Source organism: Hyperoodon ampullatus (assembly GCF_949752795.1).
Source record: "Hyperoodon ampullatus genome assembly, chromosome: 16".
NCBI classification, from domain to species: domain Eukaryota; kingdom Metazoa; phylum Chordata; class Mammalia; order Artiodactyla; family Ziphiidae; genus Hyperoodon; species Hyperoodon ampullatus.
The window spans coordinates 72847968-72871684 of NC_136929.1; the positions used below are offsets into that span (position 1 = coordinate 72847968).

At 36.9% G+C, this 23717-nt stretch overlaps 1 protein-coding gene across 2 annotated transcripts in view; it reads right to left on the reverse strand.

Annotated features, from left to right (window-relative positions):
• PAN3 (poly(A) specific ribonuclease subunit PAN3) overlaps window positions 1-23717 on the reverse strand; it is a gene marked incomplete at both ends in the record, with an annotated part of 117308 nt that overhangs the window by 10726 nt on the left and 82865 nt on the right. The window contains 10 exons of one of the 2 annotated variants that reach the window (XM_079721563.1): window positions 274-338; window positions 1073-1202; window positions 3724-3863; window positions 8340-8430; window positions 9523-9688; window positions 12819-12920; window positions 13008-13124; window positions 13686-13847; window positions 20777-20834; window positions 21657-21761. In XM_079721563.1, the coding sequence (XP_079577689.1) occupies window positions 274-338; window positions 1073-1202; window positions 3724-3863; window positions 8340-8430; window positions 9523-9688; window positions 12819-12920; window positions 13008-13124; window positions 13686-13847; window positions 20777-20834; window positions 21657-21761 (1136 nt within the window). The remainder of the gene's footprint in view (window positions 1-273; window positions 339-1072; window positions 1203-3723; window positions 3864-8339; window positions 8431-9522; window positions 9689-12818; window positions 12921-13007; window positions 13125-13685; window positions 13848-20776; window positions 20835-21656; window positions 21762-23717) is intronic. The other variant, XM_079721564.1, reaches the window with a different exon arrangement.

Sequence of the window (23717 nt, forward strand, 5' to 3'; positions counted from 1 at the left end):
AAAATGCACCCTCGTACGCAAACCACAACAGAGATTTCTAACACAAGTGTATTTTCTGTTCGCGTGTGTGTGTGTGAAATCCCTAAGGACAACCACAACATATGCTGTGGTTAAAAAAACACACCCTAATGGCTAACAATAGGCTTAAGGTCACTTTACATGAGAATTTTTCTTTTTCCAAATAAAACCGGTAAGAACAAGGTATACTCATTCTTGTTATGTAAAATAGTGCCCTTGATTGAAAACACATTGTAAAATACTGTAAATCCTTACTCCGGCCTCTCATTGATTGTTCCCAATTTTGCTAGAAGCCTAAACAGTCTTCCATTTTGAACCTCCTATAAAACATTTTGAAAAGAGAGAGAATATTAATGTTCCAGCTAACTGAATATAAAAGCAAAAGTTTACAAAACGGGTATCCTGTACCAATATTACCTTTAAACAATAAATCTTAATATCCCCACCTTCTGGTTATACTTTTGAATACAACATGTCCATTTCATTCAATAGTAATACTCAAGAAGATTATGCAGCTGTCCATTTTTTCTTTCTTTTTTAAAAATTTTATTGGATTATAATTGATGTACAATGTTGCGATCGTTTCAGGTGCACAGCAAAGTGATTCAGTTATACAGACACACGTATTCATTCTTTTTCAGATGCTTTTCTCATATAGGTTATCACAGAACTTGGAGTTGCCTGTGCTCTACAGCAGGTCCCTGTTGGTTATCTATCTTATATATATACAGTAGTGTGTGTGGTAATCACAAGCTTGTGATTTATCCCTTGCCCCCTACAGATGTCCATTTTTAAGAATTATTAAAGTAATTCACATTAAAAAAAAAAATCAAGATTGTGTCTCATGACTGTAGCAAAGCCGCAAACAAAAAAGAACAAAACAAATGCCCAGAGGACCTAAGAAATCAAAATACGGAACACTAAGTTTGGACAAAAATATCTGCAAACAATCTTAGCCAGCTGTGTACTATATTCAGCACAGTAATTACTGTTTTATATCTACTGATACACACAGATGCAGGTGTGTACACACTCCTTTAACTACACACTTTACCTTTGCAAGGTCTTCCTCTATGACATCATTTCTCATTTGAGCAGCATCCAATTGAGTATAAAATCGAGCACCAATCATGGGCATGATGTCATTTACACTTCGCATCCTGTTTTGGTCAGTCAACAAATATCTAACCAAAATAGAGAAGGATCACTTGAATGCCAACCACGCAATTCACAAAACAACACAACCCCCAAGCACACGGGCACTGCTGCCGCCAGCATGTTAGTGTGCACAACTTCGAAAAAATTTTTTTCATGCAAGTCGAGTTCATTTTTAAAGCTTAGTGATTATATTTCTTTTCTCTGGAAAGCTTTAAGAGCCAATGGAAAAAACTGTAAAAATGTCTCTTTCTCTAAATGTTTTACTATTATGAAAATGAGAAAGGAAAGCTGGGTAGAGTTAGACTTACCATATTTCCATTCTCAAACCCTTCTTTACAACAGTGGGAGATGAAAAGATTGTTACAAATATTTTGGGAGGGGTGAAATGGGGGTGATTGTAGGTGGGGAAATTTTTCCATTGCTCTTCAAAAATAGTTTTTGAAACTAAAACTAGGTCTTCCATTTTGATAAGTTAAACAAGCCTCAGCTTTTTAGGAAGCTGTCTCCCGCTCTGTGACCTCATTTACCACCTGTCATGGTGTATTTATTTCTGAGAAATCTTCATGCACTAACACACATCAGAAAAGACCAAATCAATTTCTTCTATCATTATAACTAAGGCAGAAAAATATCACACATTTCAACAGGCCACCTGTCAGAATACAATGATTATCAATCATCTGTTATTATTTATTCTGATAGGTAAGCCATGTCCTAACCATTCTCACCAAAGCAGCCTCCTAATCTTTCATTCTCTGCTTATGATTCGACCTTATTTTCTCCATAGGACTTATCACTATCTGCAAACATCTTACTTGTTTATGTTTATTAAGTCTTCCCCATTATAATGGGTGGAAGCTCCAGAAGACGGGGAATTTTGTTCATCTTATTCAGAAGTGTCTTCAGCATCTGACACACAGTAGGCATTCTTTTGTTGAATAAAGGAACAGTTATAAACTCATGTGGATAATCTATGTCTTAGCTATTCATCTGTAATTACTGACATATTTGTATCTAACTATGTGTAGTATATGTATACTAACTATGTATAAGCTATGTGACTTTTGGGAAGTTACTTTACATCTTCAAGCCTCAGTTATGACATGTCTAAAATGGAGCTAATAATGGTACCTAATTTATAGGGTTATTGGGAGAATTAGGTGAATTAATTCATATCAATCAGTTCAAAAGTGCATGATACATAGTTTACTACTTGTATATTTTAGCTATTGGTTAGTATGAAAGTATGACCTTTTTGTTTATTCATTTTTTATTAAGGAACATTTCATAACATTTGTAGAAGGAAAGAGAATTATATGATGAATCCTCATGTACCCATTACCCAGTTTCAATAATTATTGACTTATGGCCAATTTATTATATTTATATCCTTTACTCTCACTTTTTTAAAAAAGGAAAATTATAACTTGAGATTATTTAAGACATCCTAGGTATTGTAAGCTACAGCGAGAAATCACTGCTGTGATAATATATGAAACAAATATTTCTATTTAAAAGAGAAATCAACTTATTTGATTATTAAAAGGAACCAGGTAACCACTGGCTTCCAGAGCTCTGTCACCTGCAGGACACTTATGCCAGTGTAACAAAGCACAGGTGGGCAGCCCCATCCTCCATCCCTCAATTCCATACCACAGGGCTAGTCCAAAAAGAAACTGGATCATCCAGGGTTACACAGAAAGATCAGAAGGAACAGCTGGAAGCTAAAAGAGACTGAAAAGGATCAATAAGCTCTAATTGCTTCTAGAACATCATAGAAAAAAATTTCAAAAGAGACTTCCTAGCATCTGTTCTCTTGAATAACTTATAATAAGGGTTATGGTTGTCCATCCCCTGGAATCCCCGATGTTAGACACATCTTAGACTGTTGTGACTGCAGTCCACAGTGGGCTTCTCTTAAGCCAAAATCATTTCAGACCTATGCTCACGGATTCCCTGGAGTATGAAGACACAGGAGGAGAAAGAAGCATAGGGACCCTTATACATGTGCTTTCTGGAACAGGTGTTTGGGCCACACAGCACATGACCGGGCTGCAGGTGAGGTTATATATGACAGCTTTTACAAAGATACTGATCTCTCTGGAGAGCAGCACTGTCTAATAGGACTTTCTGAGATGATGCAAACGTTCTATGTCCACGCTGTCCAGTATATTAGCCAGAAGCTACATGCGGCTTCTGAGCTCTTGAAACGTGGCTGGTGCAACTGAGGAACTGAATTTTATATATTATTTAATTTTAATTCATTTAAACTTAAAAGGTCACATGTAGCTCATAGATACCAATGCAGCTTTAGAGGGTCTAGCCTTTCGCCAAATGTTTAAAACATCAATAACTAATTTAAACACACTGGTTTTTGAATTTACTCCAAGAAATACATACTTAGCAATAAAAACAAAGAAATTAAAAGTTGTTTAATTATGTTTTGCCTGATTTTAAATAGTGGAAACTAAAATAAATAGAATCACTGTTAAAAGGCCCTCATGAAAAATCTGTCTTATCTCATATGATCATTATATTAAAACTTACAAAATCAGATTCTTCAGGTCAGAGGAGTAGTTGATTGTCACCAGTTCCATGGCTTTCTGTAAATTCTCTCGCTGAATTCCTGCCAAAGAGTTGCAAGCCAAAGCCAACACAACTTTTCCTAATGATATCAGATCTGCTTGCTGACATGAAAGAATAAATATAACTTTTAATTTTTCTTTTATAGGTACAAATTTAATACACTGACACTACTGCCTGCATGGAAAAAGCATCTTTACAAAGAAGCTGAAGAACTCAGCACAAGGTTCCCAGGTATTGGCGCTTATCAGTCACCTGGGAGCTTATTAACAAGACCATTTCTGAGCCGCTCCACCCCAGATTCTCATTCAGGAGGTATGGGAACAGGCCCAACATTTTTAAAGCACCCAGGTAATTCTAATGAAGGTAGTTCTGGGGGGTACTTTAAGAAACATTACCTGAAGCAATTCACATGCCAACTGCAGAACTGTTGCTTTAAATTTTTTTTCTAAATTTTTATATTTAAATAGAGCTGATATCCTTACTATTACAAGAAATCTGAGGTTGGTTACCATATAGTTAGTTGCTTTACAGTGACCACTACAATTCACGATAGGCACTTTTCTCATTTTCCATGATGCACAAAATATAGTGAGAGTTCATTTGAAGAAAAGTAATTCCCTTATTCCAAACACAGCAGCAGCATTACCTGATTTCAGAGTACATTCCCTAGACACTGACAATGTTGCAAACCCCCATGACATTCCATCTGCTGTTGTTTCCAAACAGACCACTTTTATACTATAAAAGATCTTTGAGCTCTGTAACCACCTGATTTCCTACCCTTTTTTTGTTTGTTTTTTTTAAAGATTTCCCACTCTGAGGCTTTCCTTCAAAAAGAATTTTTAAAAGACAGCTGGCTGAATTGAGGTAAGCTCTCTACCACCTATTAAAATGTCGGGAAACAGAACGGTCACCCCAGGTGGCCCTGCTTGGCAGGTGAACTATTAATGATCACATGCCTAGGAGACAATGGAGTAGTTCAGAGTTCAATGAAATCATCTGAAGTCATTTTTATAGAAAACTTACATAAATCTTCACAATCTGAGATCTCATCTGAATTATTGGATACATGTTTATTTATGGAATATTGGTTTAGTATAGGAGTTTTCAAACCTAGTTTTACATTAAAATTCACCTGAGAAGCTCAAAAAACAAACAAAAAATCACCCAGTGGCTATCCCTTCATCCTCTTCTGGTGTTATTGGTCTGGGGCAAGATCTACGTATTGGTATTTTTCAAACCTTCATAAGAGATTCAGATATGCAGCCAGGGTTGAGAACCACTGGTTTCGTGGAAGTTTATAAATGGTGTATTTGCAAAATCAGGTGAGTATTTCAAGGCAATCACTAATGAAATTTTAGGACTATACAGCTATCCTTAACAACATTCTACCCAAATAGTAAAGAATAAAAGGAAAACAAACTCCATTATTAACATTAAAAAGTTCAAATTTAAAAATTTATCCAAATCTAGCACGTATGAATCTGACACTCTGAGCCTAAGATCCTATAATCAGCGGAAAAACCGATTAGACAAACAACTTTGAATCTATCAGGAAAAGAGATGCCAAGGATTCATGCCAGAGAAACTTTGAAACCTCATTAGTGGCAGAGTTAGGGGCCCAGGCTGGCAGGGGGGAAGGTGACAAGGGGAGGGGCGTGAATACTGTGGCGTTTCTGTTCTCTGGATGGCTCTGCCGTGACTGAATTCAGGAAGGGTTCCTCACGGTCATTCTCAAGATCAAGGAAAACATTCACAGTTATATTAATGAAATCCTAAAAATGCTGATTGAGAGAAATCAGTACACGTAAAAGCTAACTGTAAATTTCGACAAGTGTTTCAATCCAATGTCATCAGCAAAGTTAAGCTTGTTATTGTTTATTAAGTATTTCAGCAGCATGTAGCAACACACAGCTTCCCAACCCTTAAACGGTAAAATCTTCAGTTTAGCTCCACCCTGAATTGATGCTGTAACTAAACCTCCCACCTAGAACATTCCGTTATTCCCTATTATGAGATAGGAAAACCAAAGTGCAAGACAGCTGGACTGTTATGGGTTTAAAAAATAAGGCCATCTGATTCTGAGTGTAAACGCCACCTTTCTGAAGCTGACTCAAGGTGGGAATACCCACTTTTAGAAATAGAGTATACATGTCACATAATCCAGACTAAATTAGAACTGATCTTTTTAAATAAAAGAGGTTAATGAAGTCCTGCTTAATTAAGAGAGTTTAACATCGTAAAAACTCAGTAACTCTCCTTTCCTTATTTCCCAGCTAAATAATTTTCCATTTGTTATTTTGCTTCTTACCTCCATCTGGCTTTGCCCCCCATTTGTTGAATTCTGGAGGTTTACCCCCCAACTCATTTTCAGTTTCTTCCTGATTCTTGACTTCTTGATTTTTCTCTGATTCTATCTATGGCTCTATTTATGTCCATTTTACTGAAAGTCAGTCTCTATTCACGTGTCTCAAACAGACTATGAAAAATAGACTACAAGAAACAACGCACTCCTTTCTCATGTACCCTCTTCTCTGTAAAATCACAATCCCCCATTTGGGACTACCTTTAACTCTCTCCTTTACCTTACTATAAGCTATATGGAAAATCTACACATATATACCCACTCCAAAAAAAAAAAAGGAAAGAAAAGAAAACCTGATACAACTTTTACCGCTGAAAAATAAAGGGAGGGTGACAACTGGTTGAAAGTAGCCTAAGTTTATAAATGAAGGCAGTTCCTAACTTACCAATCAGTTGCCCCAAATCCTTACTTTAAAGTTATTTGTTTTGAAACTCTGGGATTATTTTTTCTTATGAAGAGTTGTTTTTCAAGATAACTAACTACACAACCCATAATATAACTCCAATAACGGACATTTGCAAATAAAAAATGGAAAACAACACTGATGTGATACTCACAGAAAAACAACAACTAGTCTTATCTTATACGAGTAATTAAAAAGAAAAAGGAACTATTCAGAATAGAAAAGAATGAAGAGATACCACGAGACTGCACGTAAAAAACAAAACTGGAAACATGGGGTTTCCAAATACTTGCAGTAGAGGTTGATGGCACTGGTTCTAAATAATGTCTGATTTCTCTTTAAAAGTTTAATATTATTTTCCTGGATATATAAAGATCACTAGTATTTTAACAGTCAATAACCAGTCACTTTCAGGAGCACAAAGAAGAAAAATTTTCAGAGCCAATTAGTTAGGCACTAAGTATAAGACAGAAGATAAGCAGGAAAACAGCTAAGAAACAACCAACCTGGATAAGAAAGAGGGAGCAAATTCCCTTCTGCAGAAGAAAGCTGCTAGGGCTGGGGGCTGGGGGCTGGTGGGGGGTGAGTAGCCAGGTTCTTCCATGGAGAGCCCACTAGATGGCGCTATCAACCAGAACAGCTTGGCTGCTGCTGGGGGTAGGTGGGCACCAGCAGAGGGGAAAAAGCTGTGAAAAGGCTGCATACAACTGAATGTGATGAGTGGCTCTAAGTCTGGGGACTGCACTGTCCACAGTCCAGTAGCAAAGGAAGAGGTTTATGCATGAATCAACTGTAATACTAAAAACTACCTGGACTCTACTTCTCCTTCTGGCCTTTCCTTTTGTTCTGAAATTTTGTCTCATAAAGTGAACTAAAATCTTTCAAAGATTTAAAGAAAAGAGAATGAAATGAGAAGGACAGTGGGAAGGTAAGGTATTCTCCTCCTTGTTTCTCCATGTAAACAAGAGATTCTGCCTTACATCAAACCTCTGTAAGTTAATGAATGTTCAGAAACAACAAAGATTTCTTTCATGAAAGAAACTAACATTGTCTTAAAATGACAACTGCATACCCTCCAAAAAATATGAATACAAACTGAATGATATGAAATATTTGCTTTAAATAGCTACATTACTTGCACAGGGTAATCAAAGCAAAAGCAACTACACTTAATGCTCCTTGCAGAGGTAGGTTCTTACTCTGCTACACATTGTGTTAATCAAATAAAAACTAAATAGCTAAGAACAAAATGGGACCTAAGTCCACAATATTATGATGAAGTCAGACTATAACCAAATTCTAATAATGTACAAGAAGTGAGTGATAGGCTTTGGTTAAGAAAAAGAAAAAAATCATTTAGAAAACAGCAATACAAAAATTTTCCTTTGAAAATAAAAATTTTGGACTGATAGTGGGACAACTATTCTAAAAGTAAAAATAATAGGTGTGATTTTAACACACTAAAAAGTGGAAAAAAAGTAAAATGTCATTTAATATATTTCATTCAGCTAATTAATGTTTTAATCTATGCTGAGGACAAATTTCCTTGTCAAATAAATGCATTTTCATTCAAACAGCTGGAGTCTCTGACACTGTCATTAATTCTGTATATTCCAACGCATAAGGGCTCTACACTAAACACAGCACAGTGATTAAGAAAATACACATTCAAAGTTTGCATAGAGACCACCCCCAGCATAAACTGAAATCTAGACTTAAAACCCTGAAAAACTTTAAAATAAACAAAATTTATCTTTAAAAAAAAATCAAGCCTTAAGTTATTAAGTATCCATGTTAATTCTTACTCACCTGGTATTGAGCCATTAATGCCAATGGATTATTATTCTGACTGTTATCAAATGTTAAAACATCAAAAACTCCAACACAATTTACTCGCAACCTTTAAAGACCAGAAAATTTAAAGAAAATAATTAAAATGAGATTTAAAAAAAATTACATACTACTGGAAATGGAACATTTCTTATGCTATGAGGAGGGCTCTCAGAATCCTCTCCAGTCTCACCTCCTGTCCTCCCCCCCCCGCCATAACCTCTATCAATCACCATTTTAGAGATGACATCACAGACGTCAAGTTATAAAAGCCTATGGTTATAAAAGTCAGGAATGGATAAAGCCAGGACTATAACACATCTTTTGACTACCAGGCTAGTGGTCTTTTCACCAAACCGAGCTGCTTCTTTATTAGTTATTCATGAAAAGAGAACTGGTTAGCTTCTTAACATGTACTAGGCACATTCAAAGCATTTTATATGTAGTAATTCATTTGATCCTCTCAATAATCTTATGAGGCAGGTACCTTACAAATATGGAAAATGGAGATAATAATAGTACCTGTCTCACAGACTGTTGAACACATAGATGTTAAGTAACTAACAGAGCCAGGATACGAACCCAGGTAAACTGGTACTAGACCTTGAGCTCTTTATGCTATGCTACCCAAGACAACTCTCAAAATTTCAGCAACTCAAATAAAACTCTAGTGAAGTCAAGGTCTGTGTTACTTAACCCTTTATCACTGGTTCTCAAAGCATGAAACCCAATCAGCAGCAACAGCATCAGTCACCCAGGAACCTGTTAGAAATGCAAATTCTAAGGCCCCGCCCCAGACTTCCTGAATGAGAACACTGGGGGTGGAGCCCAACAGCCTACGCTAAGCCCTCCAGGATACTGGGACTCATGACAAAATTGGAGAGCCACAGTTGTACACAGAAAAGTTGTACTGATACTGTTTGATACCCCCCCCAACCTTAACCATACATACCTCCCAAACCCTCACAGGATCTTGGTTAATAACCAGGCACCTTATTAAGAATTCAACATTTTTAAAAAACCTACAAATGAACTCAAAGTCACGGCAGTTCTTCTGGATGGAATATATGAAAAGGTAGAATTAAAACAAATCATGCTGTGTTTACTAAGCTGTCATAGGTTAGATGCTCAATAAAGAAGCCAAAACTCAAAATGCTAGTACCTTGTTTTGCCAGTTATCAGAATCTTTGTTGGGTCCATAACTCGACATGCCAAACCTGCTGTATGAATGGTACGCAATGCAGAACTCAGCTGGACAATATATGCCCAAATAAGAGATTCTGGCAATAATCCAGCATGCTGTCTGGGCAATGGTCCATCGTGCTGACCTATAAAAGCAAATAAAAAATGGCATCTTCATTTAAATAATTAACTAAAAGACTAAAACATGCAAACCAAGAAGAATTTAAGAAACAAACCCAAATTTTCTTACTTATGATATTATACCTTTACACTGTTAGCAGCAGCAGAGCTCTCACCAAGCTTCTCTTTTCTGTGACCATTATAATTATTGCACAAAAATTATTTAAAGTAAGAATTTATACTTATGAGTCAAATAAATGAGTTCAGATTAAAAACAGGAACTGCAGAGATTATTTTTCTTAAAGTGTGGCTAACCCTTGCCTGTATTACTGTTCAGGTGCGTGGGAACTACACACCTGTGGCTTGAGGGGAACAAAAGTCTCTCCCATCATTTGTGTTGAGTGTTTTCTTATGCTCCTCATACTGCTCAGCCTCCCCTATTACAGTCGAGTCAGTCAGACGAAATGACATCCAATTCACAGAAAACATAAATGTAAAACACTGAATGTCACTTATGTGTAATGAAGAAACACAAAAATAATCTGGTCTACCATGAAAAGTAATCCTTTTGATTCAATCAACTCTTGTTAAGTGCTTCTTGATACTACTTTCTGGGTCACTGTTAATCAGCAGAAAAGAAGCCGTATAAATTTAATCTAGATTTTGTAATTATTTCAGGGAATATGACTTTATAAAACCAAGTGTACACATGGTTGTAAACAAACCTTTTCTGAATCAGTTATAAAAGCAACACAGTTAAATGGTTAATTGTGGAGATAATAAATAGCAAATAAGGAAGAGCAAATACAAAATTCAAAAACTGCTATCCCTCAATTTAGACAGAACTAAAGATAATACCATCTGGAAAGCAGTGATAGATGACTCAAAAAGTAGCTCTAGTGATAAATGTCAAGACAACATCAAAGACAACCACGAAGAGTTTAAATAAAACTATTTAATAAGTGTGGTAATAAGGAAAAGAAATATTTATAGCAAATATTTATAGCTACATATTTATAGCAAATATTTAGTGCATACTGGTGCCAGATTCTGTCTAGTTACTTTACCCACATTATGTCATTTTAAACCTCTTATCACAATCCCTATATGGTACGCTATTATTATTGCCACTTTCTTATTAGTATATTTATTACAATATGTGATTTTTTTAGTTTGTTTTAAATTAACAAATTAAATAGTATAAGAAAGCATTATACTTCCATTTATGTCTCTATAAGTTTATACAAACACTGGCTCTTTTTTCCTTCTTTTTTTTAGTATTCATATTGGGAAAACAGAGGATTGCCTTGTATTATATAAATTGTTGTAAATTAAAGTATATATGGTACATTTAGGGAAGTTACTACCATTCAAACAATACTAGAAAAAGAACTGATTCCTAGGAAAATGTAAACATAATATATCAAATAGCCAGAAAACACCAAAAACAGAATTAAGATTAAAAAAAAAAACTGGAAAGGAGTGCTATAAATCAGTGGTTCCCAACAGGGGTCCGTGTTGCCCCCTCAGGGACATTTGGAGGTACCTAGAGATATTTTTGGTGTCACAACTGGAGGAGGGGCTGCTCCTGGCATCTAGTGGGTAGATGGCAGGGATGTAGCTGAACACCCAGCGACGCCCAAAACGGCCCCGCACAAATAATTATCCAGCCCCAAATGTCAGCAGTGCTGAGGCTGAGAAACCCAGCTGTAAATTAAAGCCAACAGTCACTTCACAGGTGTTATTACTAAAATAAACTTGAACAACTATAGCTATATTCATCTGTAGGGAAAGTTATACCACATCCCCTTCAACAAAATTATGTATGTGCTACAGATGACATGGCAAAAGGAAACAAATGACCACACTATGTGACCAGATTTTTAATGTGAAACAGCCATGTAACCACAGCTTTCTTCTTTCAACTGTCAGAAAGCACAGTTACGAGTAAACAGAATACATTTTTTATCCATAATGCCAGTTCTTAAAGGAGTCATGATCCAAAAGATACTGGAATGTGGACTCAAGTCTTCTCCCTCCTTACTTCCTCTCAGGATATATTCAGGAAAATCTTTAACCAATTAAAAACCACTGCAAAGAATGTAATGTTTCTTTCCTGCCTCCATACAAGAAAATGATACATACATTTTCCTTCCCCCAAAACATAAACTAATTAATAGACACCACAAAATGGATTTATTTTTACTCTGAAACAACTTACCCTTTAATAATCATTTGTTAGGATGTAATTAAAATATTTTGGTTCTTTGCAATATTTGAACTAAAAAACAATTCTTTAAGTAAATATTAGAAAGGGGCAAAAAAAGAAAATATTCCCCATTTAAGTAAAAGTTACCTGAAAATTTATTTTGAAGACTAGCTCCTTAAGGAACACAGAATCCCACCTTCAAGCAAAAGCATTTGTTTAGGGAAATAATTACATATTGATAAATGACACACAGTCACACTGGAGTATGCAAAACAAAACAAAGCACAACAAAAAACCAAGACTGGAAAGAAATATACCAAGAGACGTGCTTTGGGTGGTGAAGTTACAGGGATTACTTTTCAATTTACTGAATTTTCCAAACCATCTTTATTCAGAAAGCATTATATTATTTATTTATTTATTTATTTTTGCGGTACGCGGGCCTCTCACTGTTGTGGCCTCTCCCGTTGCGGAGCACAGGCTCCGGACGCGCAGGCTCAGTAGTTGTGGCTCACGGGCCCAGTTGCTCTGCAGCGTGTGGGATCTTCCCAGACCGGGGCACGAACCCATGTCCCCTGCATCAGCAGGTGGACTCTCAACCACTGCGCCACCAGGGAAGCCCCAGAAAGCATTATATTTTTTAAAGAAAAAAAATTTTAAGGGGAAAAAAACCCTTTTATCGTATTCTCAGCTACTTAAACTTCAGGTATTTACATGAGTCTTTCATAACCCACCTTCCTCTCAGTCTATACATGTACATAACATGTTATTTCCTAACTTGTTACATATTGACTCTATTTCTTTAAGGTATTTCTTTTTAAAATGCAATAGGGTCTTTACGCTGAATGATTACAGGGCTAAATTTACATGTATTTTAAAATACAAAACTACTCTTCCACAGAGCAAAGGCATCTGTCAAACACAGCTTGCCTGCATCGGTTTCTTACCCCACTTTCTCTTTGTGAAATAGGCATCCGCATTAGGGTCATTGAAGTGTCTGCTCATCATAGTCTCTCCTCCAGCGTGGAAATCATATGCAAACACAAGAGCTTAAAATAAAACACAAACACTCATTACTGCAATCTGGCTTCAAATAATGAAGCCCACTAGCAAACAGGCCATTACAAGTCACTCACAAGGCTCTGCAAAAGCTTTAGTGGTAAACACTTCACGCAAGGTCACGATATTTGAGTGCTGGATTTTCTTCCACATGTCCACCAATACCATGCACTTTGTGTTAACAAGACGAAAACCTGAAAAAGAAAAAATTTTCTGCTAACCTGCAAATGACATCTCCCCCTTATTTCATCAGAAATGTGCAGAGGGCTTCCCTGGTGGTGCAGTGGTTAAGAATCCGCCTGCCAGTGCAGGGGACATGGGTTTGAGCCCTGGTCCGGGAAGATCCCACATGCCACGGAGCAACCAAGCCCATGTGCCACAACTACTGAGCCTGAGCTCTAGAGCCCGTGAGCCACAACTACTGAAGCCCGCGCCTAGAGCCCGTAATCCACAACAAGAGAAGCCACCGCAATGAGAAGACCACACACCGCAACAAAGAGTAGCCCCCGCTCACAACTAGAGAAAGCCCGCACGCAGCAACAAAGACCCAAGGCAGCCAAAAATAAATAAATTAAAAAAAAAAAGAAATGTGCAGGAAAAGCCATGTTATACATCACTTATGAAATACTAATTTCCAAATGAAATAATATATGTATTATCCTTTAAATTCATGTTAAATAAACTCATTTAGGAATCTCTGAATAATCTTAGCCTCACTAATATGCTCCTAAAAGAGGATAATTTATCTTCCTTACCATGTATCCTCCGAAGGCAATAAGGCAGATCATCTTTGCTATTTACAGCTTTGTAGCAGGATGTAATGTATCCAAAATTACTTGATTTCTGTATCCGGTTGGGTGGTGGCAGTGGTTCTAGAGGGAACAGGCTATGGTAGCTGTCAACTTCTGTAGGGACTGCTAGAGTAATTCATAAGAAGATGACTTTAACTTGCAGACATTCACAAATCTCTCAGATCTCAAAGTAATGAAGAAGAAACCAACTCTATAAACCAGATATCAAACACACTGTATTCCAGAACAGTGTCAACATTTATAACAATTGTATAGGACACATTCGTCTCACTATCAATAAAAACAGGCATTATAAAACAACAAAAGAACAACTAGATTTCATGCACTCAAAAATATTTGTCTTTTATAATAGCACACCACTCTTGTTCCTCAGCTGTTAGAAACAATTTGCATTATCACTTACGAGATACTAACCATTTCTGATTCTGATGTAAAATAAATATCAAGACAGTTTTTGTCTTTAAACATCTTATTTTGTACAAAACATATTTAGACAATGGTGTTAAGTATGTGAAATTCTTTTTTAAAGAAATTGAAAACAGGGCTTCCCAGGTGGCGCAGTGGTTGAGAGTCCGCCTGCCGATGCAGGGGACACGGGTTCGTGCCCCGGTCCGGGAAGATCCCACATGCCGCGGAGTGGCTGGGCCCGTGAGCCGTGGCTGCTGAGCCTGCGCGTCCGGAGCCTGTGCTCCGCAACGGGAGAGGCCACAACAGTGAGAGGCCCACATACCGCAAAAAAAAAAAAAAAAAAAAAAAAAAAAAAAAAAGAAATTGAAAACAAATAACAATAAACTGGAGTGTATATGTAATATGTCTGTGTATGTATATCGATTTATATGTACAAATATAGCAAGCTGTATCAAACTCTCAAACCATTCAGTGGAATAGCACAGTTTGAATACCTAGCAAAACACAAAAGAAAAAAACTAAAACAGCTTTACCACTATGCCTGCCATGTTCCCCTGTATTTCCTATTAAGAAATACAAGTGAAACGTCATTAAGAAATTCCAGAAGACAGGTTAAAAATGACCCCTCTGCCTTTACCAAATATTTACACTCATTATCTCTTAGTTCTTGAAACAATTCTATGAGATAGGATTCCCTATTTCATAAACAAGAAAAGTGAAAATCACACATCTAGAGAGGTAGTTGGGATGCAAACCCAGGTTTCTGATTCTGTAGTCTTGTGCTCTTAACCCCTAGATGGAATTTTGGCCATAGTGAAAAACAAACATCAATTCATTGTTAACTTTCAAACCAAGGTAAAGGCACGTTCTACTGAAAAAAGGTGCTATAAGGGAAGTATACACACAAGTGAATATAGCTGTAACTTTTGCCCATTTACTATTTTTTATTTGAACAATCAGTTCAATTTCCACAAAGAAACAAATGATGAATAAATGTTGTTTCCTAGTTTTTTGATAAGGAGCACTTAATAAGGGAAGTAATTAATTTCAAATTAGTAAAAATATATTGAGTATCCACTATGTATTAGTGAACACATATTAATGAAATACGGGTTCTTATCAAGAGGCTTAGAGAAAAAGGATTGAGATTTACATAAAACAATACAGTACCAAGCAAAATAGCTTTGAAAAAAGTACAATTCACCATGGCGCTGGTTCTTAAACTCTAGCACCCTTCAGAATTACCTAGAGGCTTGTTAAAACACAGTTTGCTGGGTCCCATGTCCAGAGTTTTGAGTCAGTAAGTAGGTCTAAACCAGGGCCCAAGGATTTGCAATTCTAACAAGTTCCCAGGTGATAATGAAAAGCTGCTGTTGGGTCAAGTGCTTTGAGAACCACTACACATGTAAATACAAAGCCATGGAAAGGAAAGCCAGTTCCAAGGATATTAGGAAAGATCTTACAGAAGATTTGGCATGTTTACTACAAAATGATGGATGAGACTGCTTCCAGTGAGCTAAAACAAATGCAAAGAGTGGTGAGACAGCTAACAGACCAACAACAAGGACTTGAAATTCACTACACCAAACACCGGTACTCAGAGCACCCGTGTGACAGAGAAACTGAGTGGGGGCCACAATGAGCTAAAAATCTTATGCTCTGAACTCCTTTCTCCCTCTGTCTACTTTTAAGCAAGTCATGAATTCTACACACTGAAGGAAAAAAATTGTGCTTCAGTGGAAAACAGTACACTGTCTAAAGGATAACCCTCTGGTGTCTGATTCTGTGGAAGATATTTTACACCCCTGTAAGCTGTAAATAACTGATAAATACTGCACTGCAAAATAATTCTCGTCTATAGGCAATTCTGTCTGGTGAAGGCTCGACGGACTTCCCTCCTCCCCTGTGGAAAAGACAGTTTGCACATTTGTTTCAATATTCCTCATCTATGATGTGTCTTGTAATATAGGATTGGCTCCCTCACAACTTAAATAAAATCTTTAGTACTTTCTCCTTTTTATATCTGTACGTCCTGATTTTAACCTTTTTTCGGAAAATCATCTTTTAACCCTACTTTTCCCAGTCTACTCTGAAATAATCATATGTGGCCTAATATTAACCTTGAAAACCAAGTGTCTTAATAGACAGGAATATTCATTTGTTGTTCTGCTGTTCTTTGTTTCTAGTTCAGTTTAACAAATGCACAAAATTAAGTACCAATAAAGGGAATGGGGTGCCTCAATCACTGTTTGGCATCAAAAATCAAAGTAAAGAAAACCAACTTGGAAGATCCCAGACAAATGCACTCCTTAGTTTAGCCCAATTTTTAGTCTGGGGCTCAGTTCAACCAAATAATATTAAAAATAATGATAAAGAAAATTTTAGTTTCTTTCCTCTATTCAACCTAATGTCCCCTCAAAGAACATAGAGAATGACAGACTGGATCTAAGATACTGAATGTCTGAGGTTCACCACGGTAAACCTATGGCAGAGTTTCTCAAGCTCAGCACTAGTGACATATGGGACCAGACAATCCTCTGTTGTCGGGGACTGTCCTGTGCACTGTAGGGTATTTAGCAGCATCCGTGGCCTCAACTCACTAGTAGCCAGTAGCACCCCGCTGCCAACTGTGACAATCAAAAATGTTCCAGACGTTGCCAAATGACCCATGAGGGGTAAAATCATTCCTGGCTGAGAACCACTGACCTACAGGAAATAAATTATGATTTGAGTTGAGAAGTACTAATTTGATGGAAGTATGAAGAATGGAAAGGAAAAGGGAAAGGAAAAAGTCAGTAAGACCAACATTAATAAATGAGTCAAAATGAGTGAGAGGTTAATGGTAAACATGAGACATGAAAAAGATCAAAGTGAGAGCAGCGACAGAAAAAAACACTTATTAAAACCTTGTCTGAACACGGGCGCACAGAATTGGATTAACCACAATCTTTAGTTTGTGACACTCAAATCACTAGTTCATGTCTACGCATGGCCTGCTTTTATTCAGTTAATTATTCTTAATAATATGGTAAGCATCTGCAAACTTGGCACACAAAACGAAGGCTCACACCTTGACCTGAATGGTCATCTAAATACATGGCTCTCTACCAACCTCTGCCTTCCTTCCCTCTCGTCCTTCCCTTTTCTTTTTTTTTTTTTTTTTTTGCGGTACGCGGGCCTCTCACTGTTGTGGCCTCTCCCGTTGCGGAGCACAGGCTCCGGACGTGCAGGCTCAGCGGCCATGGCTCACGGGCCCAGCCGCTCCGCGGCACGTGGGATCCTCCCGGACCGGGGCACGAACCCACGTCCCCTGCATCGGCAGGCGGACTCTCAACCACTGCGCCACCAGGGAAGCCCTCGTCCTTCCCTTTTTATATAGTTTCATTATACCTATATGTATCCCTCAAAAGTTTATTATGTATATGTATATACACATGCATTTATTGATAATGTAAATACATATATAAATTTCAACTTTATAAAAAGGTATCATGCTCTATGTAGTCTCTCGCAGCTCATTTTTTAACTTAATATTACATTACTGAGATTCTTCCATATTACTGCTTTCTTTATGAAGTGTACTTTCTTCATTTAAACTGCTGTATAATATTCCATTGTCTGACAGTATCAGGTAATTCCCAACACTGTCCTTCAAGATGAGCGTTTGGACTGATCAAAGTTTCTGCTATTGTAAGCAGTGATATTATGGATACTTTATACATTTTCTAGTTAAAAATATATAGTTTACCTATATCTAGGAGCAGAACTGCTAGATCACAGGATACACAGATATTCAACTTCGGGAATTTTCTGAAGTGATAACACATTCACCAATTTATACAACCAACAGCAATGTACTGGAGAACCTGTGGATCCATATCCTAATACTGCACATGGTCAGACTTTCCAATGATATCTTATTTGTCTTTCCCTAATCATCAATGATGTTAAACATTTCTTCATAGATTTTTCATTGTATGAATTTCCACTTTCTTGAAATGCCTATTCCTACCTTTTGGCCATTTTTCTGTTTTGTTGGGGTTTTTTTCAGGCTCTTACTAATTTGTGGTTTTTATTTTCTTTGTCAATTGTGTAAATATCTTCTTCAAGTTTTTTTTTTACTATAGGTATCTTTGGAGTGTTTTTAATTTTTTTAAATTAATTAATTAATTAATTGAATTTTTGGCTGCCTTGGGTCTTTGTTGCTGCGTGCGGGCTTTCTCTAGTTGTGGCGATCGGGGGCTACTCTTTGTTGCGGTGCGTGGGCTTCTCATTGCAGTGGCTTCTCTTGTTGTGGAGCACCAGCTCTAGGTGTGTGGGCTCAGTAGTTGTGGCGCACAGGCTTAGTTGCACCATGGCATGTGGGATCTTCCCGGACCAGGGCTCGAACCCGTGTCCCCTGCATTGGCAGGCAGATTCTTAACCACTTCACCACCAGGGAAGTCCCTTTAATTGTAATTCAGTAAAATTTATCAGTACTTTCTTTAAGAGTCAAGAATCTTTGCCTCCAGTATAGGAAATCTTTTTCTACTGAAAGATTAAATTTACCCATTTGTATTTCATAGTACGAATTTTAAAGTTTTGCTTTTGACATTTAATTCTTAATCTATTTGGAACTGGTTTTTGCATGTGGTTTGAGATCATGATACAATTGTAACAATACAATCTTTTACCATAAAGAAAACCATTTTTCCAATGCCTTCCTGTCCCCACTGATTAGCCACCTCTATCACAGAATGTATCTAGCTTCTCCCTAGTCTGTTCCAGTAATCAATTTGTCCAACACAGTGTCATTACGACACTGTTTCAGTCACTACAGACTCAAACCAAGCCTCCCCTCCCCAGTACACCCAGAATCCTAATCCTAATCTTCAAAGTGCTTCAGATAGTCTTGGACCTTTACTCTTCGATATATTTATCATATACTATGAAAAGCTCTGCTATGCTGTAATATAATAAAAAAATAAAACCAAATCTTGATTAGAAGTGTGGAACTTTCAGCCAATCCCCCAACCTTCCAGAGAGGGGAGAGAGGCTGGAGACTGAGTCAATCACCAAGAGCCAGAGATTTAATCAACCATGCCAAGACAATGAAACATTCATAAGAATTCCTAAACAAAGGGATTCAGAGGGCTTACAGGTTGGTGAGCATGATGAGGTGCTGGGAGGGTGTCATACCTGGAGAGGGTATGGAAGTTCCCCACACCCCACCCTATCCCCACACTTTGCCCCATGTATCTCTTCCATTTGGCTGCTCCTTGAGTTGTACTCTTTATAATAAGCCAGTAATAGTTTACAAAGTGCTTTCCCGAGTTCTGTGAGTCATTCCAGCTAATCGCCGAACCTGAGGGCATGTTGTGGAAACCCCCAAATTTGTAGTTGGCCAGACAGAAGTTTGAGTAGCCTGGGTACCCTATTTCAGCTGGCATCTGAAGAAGGAGTGGTCTTATGGGACTGAGCCCTTAACAATTAAATTGTTAGGACACGAATTAGGTGTCAGAAGTATTATGAGTAAGAACAGCTCATGTGCTTTGACTGAAATTATACTGAATCTGTAGATCAGTTTACAAAAATTGACAACCATTATGTCCTCCTATTCATGAATGTCGTATTTCACTCTCTATATTTATCTTATTTAACACCTCTTAGTAAATCTCTGCCACTGATATCTAACACATCTTTTGTTCTATTTATTCCTAGGTACTGATATTCTGAAGCCATTGTAAATAGCATCTTCTCTTTTAATTTTTTTTTTTTTTTACCCTAGCTAGGGCCTCAAAGACAATGCTTAATAATAAGGAAAATTCCAGCGTGAACATTTCAAAGGCTATGACAGGTAAGTTTCCTGCCCAGTCTTAAGACATAACAGCCAGACAGGACATATTCCTTTGAATTCTTTAGCAATCAAGATACACAGTGGACTATGCTGAATCTGTGATTACAACCAGGTGTTTTGAGATTATCGCTACAGCAAATGTATTCCTACTGTATTATTTAAGAAGTTTTCCTAAATTACACCACATTTCATTGTGCCTATACCGAGTAAGCCAGGGAAAGAGATTTTAATGCTCTCTGAGAAACGTCATGGTACAGTCAGAAAAACCGAGGTTTCAATCCTGACTCAGTCAGATAATTACTAGCCACTTGCTCTTAGAAGCAAGTTACTTAACCTGCCTGCTAACTTCAGTTTCCTCATATGTAAAACAAAGGTGATATTATTAGTATCTATACCGCCGGAGTTTTGTGAGGAAAAAACGTACACACAGAAAGCCTTAGCACCCTGTCCGGCATGCCGCTGCCTCAGTAATAATAGCACTCACCTCCCCACCCCTACTTAAGTACCTATACTTCATAGTTTCCAAAGATCATAATATTTTAGTGCACGATGAGGTAAATCACCATGAATTCTAAAACTACCTATTTTTTGGATGAACTAGAATCTTGTCACATGTAGAATTCTTTGAAAAAAAACTAGATCAATGGCATCTTGGAATTCTTCTTAAGTAGGTTTCAGATAAATATAGTCATAAAATAGTAATTAGCTAGCTTAAGGCATAAAAACATGTAGGACTACATAAAGATTATACTCTCCTTTAAAAGGAAGGATCAGTCAACTTGCATTTTACCTGGCATATCTGCTTGATCAATCTGAGCCATTGTTATTAAATGTCTGTTAATCAGCTCCTAAGAAAAGAAAATAAGTATATTTACATCTAAACACAACTTCTGAAATCTGGACTTTCTATTGCAACTGAATAGCCTGAGTACTAATATTTTTGGCATGTGTACTTTTTAATGTTGATATCAGGAAATAACATTTCCAATAATGTGAAATGTCTAAATTCCAGTCCTGGATAGGCCTGCCCATAGCTAAGGCTGGTTTCAAGTAAGCAGTGCTATAACCCAGAGCATACGGCTAGCTCTGTGGCCAAGCTCGTCGATAATTCACTCTACAAACATTATACTGGTGCAACTTACTTCTGTGAAATAAAAACATTTCTGAGAATCTAAGAGTAAAATAAAATTCAAAAAAGATATCAAATAATACCTGTTTAACACTGACCAAAAAACTAAATAATTTTATAAAACCTACTTTACAGAAAATATTGAGCTGCCTTAAAATGAAGTTCATTTCTAGGCCAAACTACTTATTAGCCAACTACTACAGATATTAGCAAAAAGTTGTCTGGTGGTTAGAAACCATTTATATTATTTATTTATATACTTCAGAGACCGTCCAGTGCACAGGAGGTGCTGTGCAAAAAGGTGGCCCATTTAAATAGCTACTCCATGTTCTACATCCGAACACAGTTACTTGCAATTTTCTTTAAAAATGGGTTTCCTTAAATAAATATCAATTAGTCTCATAAATTCTAAATTCTATCTTCTTTAGTACAGCATACTTGATTAAATAATACAATTTGAAAGGAGCTCTGTTCTTTCTCCAGTTCTTTGCTAAAGCATGACAGACATTAAGTATTTCCACTCCGAACTCTGAAAGCATACCTGTCGGAGTTCATCAGCCATGAAGAAGGAAGGTGCATTTGCTTTTGGTTGCATATAAGCAACATGAGGTGCAGTTGGAGGATAAATATGGTAGTTTGGAAAAACCTGAAAGATAGGAAGGGGGAAAATATAATGATCAATTTTTCTCAATTGATAAGCTTTATCATTATTTTGATAAAGTTTTAATCTTTAAATGAGTGACAAATTGATACTTTTAATCTTTAAATAATAGTGAATTAAACACCTGAGAATAGCTGTTATTAGTACACCTTCTGAATGATTTCATTTTTAAAGTAATCTTTATTGGAATAACAAATTTTTAAAAATCTAATGAGAAAGGAAACATTTCTTCAGATACAGTAAAATTTTAGCTCCAATGAGAGGCAAAAGGAGCTCTTTGTGAGTTATTTTTTTAAGGCAGCTGGAAGAGAGGAAGAAAGTAGATATTAAAGGTGCTTGGGCACAGTCAGATCATGTAGTAACTCTGCCGTGGACGCCCAAAGAACTGTCCTCTTTAAGGGTTTCTAGAGACCAAACTAAACAAAGTGTTATCTAGATACTTAACACTTCAAACTAGAACAGAAAAGAGGACCAACATACTCTGGGTCAGCAGTGGAGGTGAACAGAAGGGTATGACAATATACCTTCCAATCAAACTACAACAAAGTTACTGAATTCTGCTTCCAGCTTCTTGTCTTTGCCTCTTCCAATTGGAATCTTCTCACTACCCTGCTTTTTTCCCTTTTTCCTCCGCCTCTCCTTCCCTTCAACTGGTCCACGATACAAAAAAATCAAGTACGTCCTAAAATATCTTTTGTTTTATTCTTTCATTTTTAAAGCCAAAACAAACATTTTCTTTTCTCTTTTAAAAATGAATTCAGTTGATTTCTGTTGCCCTCATGTGACTATTCTGCTCTGGACCTCAACCAGGAAGTGATTTTGCAATACTTGTAAGGTTTCCTTTAACCCATACCTGAAGGGAGAATAGCGCCTCCTTTTTCTTGCCTTGGTTTCCTTACATCAGGTAGTATAGTTGGGCTTGACTACCTCAGGTTTACCAGGAGTATATTTTTAAGAGTGGTTTGAAGGGTAAAAACATTACAAAACTGTGCCACATATAATCTCCACAAAAACAGCTGAGACAGTTTTGTGACAAAAGAACCTCTTCATAGATTAAACTAACTTTTTTCTACAAATATGATAAAATAAAAAACGTAAATAATTATAAAATATAATAACCCCTCCCCCCAAAAGTAAAACATTGATGGAATTCTTACTTGAAAGAACCAAGGAAAGTCTCTACTCTACCTCAATTATTTGACCTTCAGTTCGGCAAGCTGTTCTGTGATAACTTTTGAAAGATCTCTGACCAAAAACAAAACAGAACAAAAAACTATTAGCTATTTTATTATTTTTTAGAAAGCATTTTACATGATTTACAAGTACTTCTATAAATGTTTTCACATTTATTTCTCATATGATGGTCATGTGCTTCACCCCATTTACGATCGGGGGACCAGTCTCAGAGGTACTAAGATTCAAGAGTCACAAAACAATGGCGGAACTGGGACTCTTCAAAAGGAAAAATAAAAGTCTGTTGTCTTTCCACTCAAACTGCCTTATGGTAAAATATTAAATATAATCAAAATAAATCATTAATTTAACTTATGGGGTCAAAATCTGCTTACCAAAATCCAAACATACTTTTCATCTAAGCCTGTCAGTTATGATTTTGTCAAGTATCTACAGTTTAGACCAGCATTCATATTTTAATGGAATTTGGCTTTCTTACTCATGAGATCTTCATCTACTACTTATTTTTCTATAGTTAAATAATTTTTGAACATGGACAAAATTATGAAACTAAAAGTGTACAATTTATGGAACACGATGCTTCCCTCTCAGCCCCTCCCCCTCCATGGTCCTTTGGTAGCTCTTTTCTTACCCATAATCAGGGCTCCCTGAACCTCCTCCCTCCTTACCAGTGACCCATGCTGGAGGCCTCCTATCACTGTGTCCTCCACCATCCAGAGTTCTAGCTATTAAATCACTGCCTTGCCT